This window comes from Wyeomyia smithii, chromosome 3 (assembly GCF_029784165.1).
Source record: "Wyeomyia smithii strain HCP4-BCI-WySm-NY-G18 chromosome 3, ASM2978416v1, whole genome shotgun sequence".
Taxonomy (NCBI): Eukaryota; Metazoa; Arthropoda; class Insecta; order Diptera; family Culicidae; genus Wyeomyia; species Wyeomyia smithii.
In genome coordinates this window covers 23,953,262-23,962,500 of record NC_073696.1, presented here as the reverse complement: position 1 = coordinate 23,962,500, position 9,239 = coordinate 23,953,262, and the positions used below count along the sequence as shown (strand labels likewise).

The following is a 9,239-nucleotide window of genomic DNA, read 5'->3' as shown; positions in this document are numbered from 1 at the left end:
CTACGATTTGGTAATATTGTTTGAGTTAAAAGTTTACAAAATATTACAATATTACTCTTTCTCCCATTCAATAAAACAGGTAATACGATGCCTTCGTCATACGTAAGTTCACCATAACTCCCGCTATCGGCGTAACACAGAGATGCAATCAGCGTCATATCCGATTTTAAATTCAACGACAAACTGTCATTTTTAGGACAACCAAACAAATGAATTGAAGATTCAATATTTTCTCGTTCTGAGCTTTAATCAAAAGTTAATTATCTTAATTTGAATTCACATGTACATATACTCTGACTGTTGAAACTTGTTTGCGCCGTAAAGATTTTGTTCTTTTCCTGTTCAGTGAGGTCGTATTTATATGTGCAAACTTAAATTGAGTAGTACTTCAACTTCATTTGCACAGAATTTTCAATACTGCCAATGGGCGGTCAACATTTATTTGCTAGGAAGAATGACTGACACGCAAGCAGCCGGGTTATCTCTTTTGTAAAAGTATTCTACTTCAACCTTGCGGTCGTGGCTTTGCACACAACCCTCCTGTGATTTTTTGCTTCGCAAGATTTTACCCCTCAAAAATAATTTCTGGTTACGCCACTGCATCATACTAGTGAAATGAAAAAAATGAAATATTTATTTTATGTTCGTTAATCGCAAATTTGAATATTTTTTCTGTGATTCGATTATCCGGAATGAAATATTTTTTGACATTCCAAAAAATCGAGTTCAACCGTATAATACGGAAAAACGAATATTCATATGATTTATAATCAATGTTTCAAAATAATCAAAGGTACATATTCAGTGGTTGAGAAACAACGTGTCGCTCGAAATTTGACAAAAACAACATTTCAAGAAGTCAAGTAAAATTTCACAACAAAACTAGTTTTGCATTGTTTTAATTCAATCTAACTGTTTCTAACATACATAATAGACTTGATAATTTATTTTCATTGAAATAACGCTTGCTCGAAAAAATTCCGCAACTTTTCGTTCCATTTTCGCACATATTGAACAACTGAGAGCGTTTTTCATTAACTCGATAAGCAAGTCAGAAAAAAAATAGCCAACTAAATTTAATGAACATTCAATTCATTATTGTGGTTTGAATTTTGATTTTTTTCAATCTTTTCGTTCCCACATTTGGCGCTTTCCAATGATTGGCGAGCAGACGATCGCCTGCTTCGCCTTCGCCTTAATCCGCTACTGTGTATAGGGTAGGGCACCAATTCCGAGAATCCTCTAAAACTTGCGACAGAAACGTAAATATATATATATATATATATATATATATATATATATATATATATATATATATATATATATATATATATATATATATATATATATATATATATAAATACATATATATATATATATATATATATATATATATATATATATATATATATATATATATATATATATATATAAGTTACAATTCTTTCTAGCCTGAAGGGCTTTTTAAAAAATGATTAATGAAAACCTAAAGTTAACTATCCTCTATCGTGTCTCAATTAGAACTAACTTTATTATTTTTATGCCCTGGTTACAAAGCTAGAAAAGCAACTGCACCGCTGACCAAGCAAACTGCAGCCCGCGTCGTTGTCGTCGTCGATGCCGTTGCATGCGCTGCCAACGCCCGTGGGAATCGTTCCAGTCAGCGTCTGTAGAAATCCGACTCGCTCACTTCGAATGAAATAATGTGGCGAGTGGTTCCTCGAGTCGGTGGACTTCGCGTTCCAGTTCTTGCAATCTGCTGATCTGGGAGGATTCGTCTGTAACTTGCCCCTCCTTGAAGATCGAAACGTCCTCGTTTGCAGTGAATTCAACTCTGTGACCGGATGAGGGCTTCTTGTTGTGATGGTTCCAGTGGTTGCTAAATTTCCTGCTTATTAAGAAAAATATAGCGATTGTTGCGATTATCAGGCTTATGCTCGACAAAGATATGGAAGTAAAGGCGGTTACGTTGGTTTTAGAATTTAATGTCTCCAAATGATGCCTGTTAATGAAATGAAGTTTTTCAAAACTTATTTGAGGCTCTATATCAATAGTTTGGATTTCTAAACCATCCATGGGAACGACCAATAATGGCTCTACCTTGTACCATTCTTTGTTGGTAAATTCCAACCCATTTATAATTATGGTACAATTGTGGTATTCGATTAGGAATGTTCCCGAGAGGGTTCGATTCCGCATCCCGCAAGTGGTTGCTATCTCTTGACTGTTTATTTGTTTTGCAATCAAGTGATTATCGGTTATAGACTTGATTTCTGAGGGTAGACTTACTTCCTTGAACGAGCAGTTCGCAGGGATTCCTTTTAGCAAGTATGGAAAGCAACCATCTAAGGTGAAATTGTTCAAATTTTCTGGGTGGCAGATTTGGTTATGGCCGACTCGTTGGCACTCCTCGATGATGAAGTAGAATTGTTGGTCATTGGTGATTGCTGTGTGAGCGGGTAGCTTAAGTGTTTTATTTTTGACTATTAATGGCTCTAATAGCAGCGTTCTATAAGCAAGTTCATCTAGTAAGGGAATTTCTACTATGAAAACAATTTTTGTGTGATTATAAAATGCGCTGAGATTAAGGAATTGATAAACCTGATCAATGCTATCTATGATAATTTTATGGTTGGTAAAATGATCTAATATTATGCTCAACTCGTCGGGGGAAAGGATGTCTCTTGGTATGGTATTTAGTTTAGCTAGTTGGATTGATTCGAAAATAAGCTTCAGGTGAGATTCTAAATTATCTAGCTGGATATTAATTTTCAATATTTCTCTCAGTAGTTTGATTGTTTTGTCGATTCCTGAATTTGACTTAGCTGCTATAAGATTTTTCCTGATAAGGTTGTGATCAAATTCAAACTGTTCTATAAACTTGTTTAACCTGTCCTGAAGTTGGGTGTTAATCCTAGCTTGCTCGTTATTTTCGTTAATTAAAATTTTGTCATCGATTTCTAGAGCTTTGAGAGTTTTTGATATTTCTATTAGATCGTCATTATCGAGATTTCCGGTTATCTGCTTTATGGCTGATCCTACAAAGTTGAGCAACCCTCTCTTGTTTCTTTGCCTTGGCATTAAATTTTGAAACATCTTGCGAGTATTGCTAAACTTTGATTCCAACATTGCTGTCAAGTCTGAGAGGTTTCCAAAGCTTTTCAGTCCGTGTATGGCGACGTCTAGTCTGGCGAAAATTGGTTCGCACTGCTTAAGGTCAACAACGTGATATAAGCGATGTTTCCCAATCCTCACGAAAGACTTACCCATATCTAGTGCCAATAATCCGGGATTATGTTGGAGGTCGGTTATTTGAATGGAGGAGCTGGAATGGGATGGATTAAGGAAAGCGAGAACCCACACTTCCATGGCCAGTCGAAAATCCATTGGTACTAATCCTAAAATGAGACTGTGTTAATATGATTGAAATCGTAAATAAGATGAATAAAAAAAATTAATGCTAGTATTACATAAAACTAATTACTGGGTTTTTTTTTTTATGTACGGACCCTTTTTATTTTACTCTTATGCAATTTCCGGTTGTTAGAGTCCGTGAATGTCTGGTGGCCGTCATTGGCTACTGTAACGGGGTTGAAGAAACTCTGTTGTTTGTTTTTTTATCCCCTGCCGTTTATTATAAACAATTTGGCCGGGCTCCAACGCGGGTGGATCCTCTCTTGAAGGGTTTCGCTGGTCGTTCTGTTTCTCTTGGGATTGCCTGATTTGATGAATTACTTCATCGTATACTTTGTTGCGGGCTTCCAGCATTCTTTGAGGGTCGAGGGGTCTCTCTTCACCATCTTTAATCCCATAGAAAGCTTCTCGAGGTTTGATTTTCAGAGAGGAGTGTACGCTGTTGTTGTATAAGGTACAGCAAATCAAAAACATCTCCTTGATTGAAACATTGGGAAACTTATGCCTATTGCATTTGTAGATTTCATTAATGGTCGAATGAAATCGCTCTACAATCCCGTTAGTTTCACTTCTATCAACCGGTGTAAAATATTGTTGGACATTGAGGTCGGCGAGCATGCCTCTCATTTCGATAGACCGTATTCCCGGTTCGTTATCAGAAACCATTAGCTTCGGTGTGCCATATAGCGAGATATATTTTAATATGGCCCTTCGTATATCCGGTGTGGTTCTTGACTTCATGGAAATCAAAGTTCCAAAGCGTGTCAATTTATCGACCACTGATAGGAAGGTGTATGGTCGCGAAATCAATATGTCAACATGGATAATGTCCAAGGGTTTCTCTGGTATAGGAGTTTCCCCATGTTTGATTTTGTATGGTCTACGCTCGTACTTCATTTTGTTACACGTAGGGCACAAAACAATGTACGTGCGGATTTTTCTCTTCATTTTTGGGAAATACCACCTTCGTAGTATTTCTTCTCTATTTTCTCGAATACCCCGGTGTGCGGTTTCATGCGTTTCTTCTATAACTTGATCTTGTTCGGTATCTGTGGTTAAATCGGTTAGTAGTCTTTGTGAAATTTTTACTTTGAACGTCTTGCATCTACTGAAATAATTTCGATACACTAGTTGAAGGGTTCCGAACAACTGTTCAGGGCAATGAATACAATTTACCTTTCGTGGATCCATGTATTCACGAAATATTCTAATTAAAATTGGCACCCCGAACGCGAAATTTGTAATAGTTCGCCGGTGCATCTGTGGAAACACTTCACTGTAATCTTCAGTGTAATGATCGCCAATTTTTAATATAACTTGATTATGAAAGAAGTTAACGGGCAGCTCTGTGAACTCAATTAGATTTGATGAGTCAGAGTCTGCGGAGTGCACGGAATTGCTATCTGTTGATTCATCTTCATTGGCATTTACCTCTTCGGGAATTCTGGATAGAGCGTCTGCTACCACATTTTGTTTCCCTGGTCGATGAGTTATTTGGAAGTCATATTCCAGGAGTCTCAGCCTCCACTTCACTAATCTGGTATTAGGTGTCTTCAGATTAAGTGCGTAAGTAAGAGGTTGGTGGTCAGTATAGAGGGTGAATTTCCTCCCGAAAAGATATGGTCGGAAGTACTGAGTTGCCCATACTATAGCCAAAAGCTCCTTTTCTATAGCGGAATAATTTTCTTCCGTCTTCGTAAGCGTCCGAGACGCGAACGCGACCGGTCTGTCTCTTCCTATACAACCCTGCGACAGCACGGCTCCCAACGCAAAGTTACTAGCATCGGTTGTCAAAATAAATGGACGTTCGAAATCGGGATACTGCAATACGTCACTTTGCGTAAGCAATTCTTTACACTTTTCAAAGGTTTTTACGAATAAAGGTGTATGTTCAATCGTTTCCCCTTTTCGCAGCTGCGCAGTTAGTGGTTTGGAAATTTTTGCAAAGTCGCGAATGAATCGTCTATAATAGCCCAAAATTCCAAGGAATCCTTTCAGCTCCTTTTGGTTTTTCGGTAGTGGCCAACTTTTGATTGCATCAATCTTAGCAGGGTTCGGTTTAACGCCCTGATCCGTAACGATATGTCCTAAGAAAGCTACTTCTTTTTTAAGAAACTCACACTTGTCGGGCTGAAGCTTTAAATTTACTTTTTCAAGTGCTCTCAGTATTTTTTCTAAGTTCTCGAGATGCTCTTGCAAGGAAGCTGAAAAAACAATTATGTCGTCCATGTAAATGAGACAACATTTTCCAATGAATTCTCTGAGTACATGGTCCATAACCCGTTGAAACGTACCCGGAGCATTTTTCAGACCAAACGGCATTCGTAAATATTCGTATAAGCCGTGGTCAACTTGAAACGCTGTTTTCTGTACATCTCTAGCGTCGACCTCGATCTGGTGAAAACCAGAGGCCAGATCAAGTGTGCTAAAGTATTGGCACCTGCCTAGCTTGTCCAGTATCTCGGTGATATTGGGCAGCGGATATTTGTCATCTATAGTCTTCGCATTTAGTTTTCTATAGTCGACTACTAGGCGCCATTTTTGCTTACCAGATGCATCGGCCTTTTTTGGTACTATCCATATGGGTGACCCCCATGGCGATGTACTTGGCTGTATGATGCCTTGGCTGAGCATTTTAGAAATTTGTTTCTGTACCTCTTCCTTATGGACGAAGGGGTACCTGTAATTTTTTGTATAAACGGGCAGCTCGTCGCTGGTGTTTATACGATGTTTAATCACGTTAGTAAACGATAGGTCGTCACCCTCTCTGTAGAACACTGTTGGGTTTCTTGTAAGCAAGCTGAGAAGCTTCGATCTCTCTTCGTCGTTCAAATGATCTGTACGCACTTCGTTTTCAATATTTCGCCTACATGCTTTAATTTGTGATGGAAAATCCTTCACTTCAAAATTATTAATTTCAGAAACGATTTGCCCATAATCAATTTTCTTGTTTGTTGAACATTCCTGTGTGCAAACAAAAACTAATCTTGCTTTACTCTCTTGAATACTGTACACTCCGGAGGGCACGTATACGTCAGCGGCAACTTGTAGGTCGTCTTCCAGGAAGAAATCTCCGGAGGCGACCGAAACCGGGACCTCGTGAATTGTGGACATTAATTCATGAAAGTTCAACTCAATCAAATCGGGATACTTTTTCTTCAAAGGTATGACGGTGTCTTTAATAATCAATTCGACTGTTGAGGTGTCGAACAGGGCTCCCAACTCGTGAAGTGTCTGAAATCCAATCAGACCATCGAAAAAGTTATGAAACTCAAAAAGATGAAATTTTTGATTGGAAATACTAGTTATGTATTTTGCGAATGGGTTAAAAAAGGTGTGTTGGTTAATTATATAGGATCCATTGATGTTTTTCACTCTATGAAGTGATCCTGAAGCTACGGATTTTGTTGGAACTATTTTTGGAGAAATGTAATTTCGATTAGCTCCTGTATCTATTAAAATTTTTAGAGGGGGCCCGGTTCTTCTATTGATCTCTAAATATGGAAGAAAGGTCATTCCCTTGCTTGTTGTTCGGAATCGGGCATAAAATTTACATCGTCATCTTCATCTGCATATGGACAGCCATTATCATTGTCCTCGGTCTGTTTATTTTCGTTTAGGGGTTCAACACACTCCTCGTGCGAATTTACTTGCGTCGGACGATAGTTGTTCGTTCTAAGTTGACCGGATGGGTCCGGTTTGATAGCGAGACGCGGGGGGTACTGTCGAAATTGATTCGAGTTCCAATCTGGTCGATTTTGAACAACGTTTCTGTTCTGGGAATTTATATTAGGATTTGGATTGGGGTTAGGAATGGGATTGGATTTTGTGTTAAATCCTTGTTGAGCAGGCCATTTTTGAACGTCCTGCGGTCTCGCAGAAAATTTGGGCAAAAATTTTGTTTGCTCGAAGCCAACATTCATGGATCTTCGCTCTCGTTTTCTCCGTTGTGCACTTTCTAAAGACAAGGCGCTCTGGTATGCTGAATGCAATGTTTTCGGTAGACCCACTCGCACTAAAGATGAAAGGCTGTCATGCAGTCCGTCAATGAATGCGTCGATAATCATACTTTCGTACGATTCCAGGATAACGTTAGAACACTGCTTGAGTCGATCGTCAAGTTGAATTTTGGCATTGATGCTTGCCAAAATTCCTTTGCATTCATAATGAAAATCGGTAACATTTTTGTTACCTTGGCGTAAGTATGAAATACTGGTTACTATGGCAGACAAGTCGCGCTTGTCGCCGAAATGGTCTTTCAATGTACACTTTATTGCCTCCCACTCGAGCCTACATTGACTCATAGTGAGTGCTTCGTTTGCATTTCCGTGGATTTTATCCCGAATAATGCCAACCCAAAGGGGCATCACTAGCGGCAGATCTGTTTCACTCACTAGATTTTTTGAAATTTGTAGCTTTTGCTCTACGGATTCGAGCCAACAGGCCAGAGAATTAGGACTTCCATTATATTCTGGAACCATCCTAATCGCGTCAGGGATGCGTGAAATGTCAAATTTCGGCATCTCCATGATCGAAGACGTGCTTGCGATCGCTTGGTTTGCGGTATTTGTCCGCGCATTTTCTAACAAAGAGGCTATTTGTAGCCGTTGTGCCTCTAACTGGGCGGTTAGAGTATCTAAACGCGCTTGCATTTCATCACTCATTCTTCTGGTTATCATAAAACACTTTCACTGCACTTAGTTAAACAAGCAAAAAAAAAGTATTGCAACTAAAATAGAAAAAAAAGATTAAAATTACTCACGGTTTTGTTTTTATTTTATTGAACAGAATTCTCAAGTATACCCCGTCCTTCGGGAAGAGCCTCGAATCCTCGATATCACCTCGAGGTGTGATTCCACTTTGTCGATATTCCTTCGATTAAGTTTTATCACGGACACTTGCACTCGCGGACTAAGGATTTACTTGAATCCTACTTACGACTGCGCCAGTTACAATTCTTTCTAGCCTGAAGGGCTTTTTAAAAAATGATTAATGAAAACCTAAAGTTAACTATCCTCTATCGTGTCTCAATTAGAACTAACTTTATTATTTTTATGCCCTGGTTACAAAGCTAGAAAAGCAACTGCACCGCTGACCAAGCAAACTGCAGCCCGCGTCGTTGTCGTCGTCGATGCCGTTGCATGCGCTGCCAACGCCCGTGGGAATCGTTCCAGTCAGCGTCTGTAGAAATCCGACTCGCTCACTTCGAATGAAATAATGTGGCGAGTGGTTCCTCGAGTCGGTGGACTTCGCGTTCCAGTTCTTGCAATCTGCTGATCTGGGAGGATTCGTCTGTAACTTATATATATATATATATATATATATATATATATATATATATATATATATATATATATATATATATATATATATATATATATATTTATATATATATATATATATATATATATATATATATATATATATATATATTTATTTATTTATATATATATATATATATATATATATATATATATATATGTATATAATATATATATATATATATATATATATATATATATATATATATATATATATATATATATATATATATATATATATATATAAATATATATATATATTATATATATATATATATATATAATATATATATATATATATATATATATATTATATATATATATATATATATATATATATATATATATATATATATATATATATATATATATATATATATATATATATATATATATATATATATATATATATATATATATATATATATAATATATATATATATATATATAATATATATATATATATATATATATATATATATATATATATATATATATATATAT

The 9,239-nt window shown here is 36.9% G+C and overlaps 1 protein-coding gene across 1 annotated transcript; it reads right to left on the bottom strand.

The window, feature by feature from the left end:
• Positions 1–1,442: 1,442 nt before the first annotated feature.
• LOC129731677 (uncharacterized) lies at positions 1,443–8,707 on the bottom strand. Its single transcript, XM_055691854.1, has 2 exons — positions 8,177–8,707; positions 1,443–3,398 (listed from the first exon to the last, which is right to left on the bottom strand). The coding sequence occupies exon 2, from the start codon at positions 3,385–3,387 to the stop codon at positions 1,687–1,689; it is 1,701 nt and encodes a 566-aa protein (XP_055547829.1). The 5' UTR covers positions 3,388–3,398; positions 8,177–8,707; the 3' UTR covers positions 1,443–1,686.
• Between the last annotated feature and the right edge of the window lie 532 nt (positions 8,708–9,239).

Excerpts from the sequence above, each read along its gene's own strand:
- LOC129731677 (XM_055691854.1), bottom strand. The coding sequence starts at position 3,387 with ATGGATTTTCGACTGGCCATGGAAGTGTGGGTTCTCGCTTTCCTTAAT.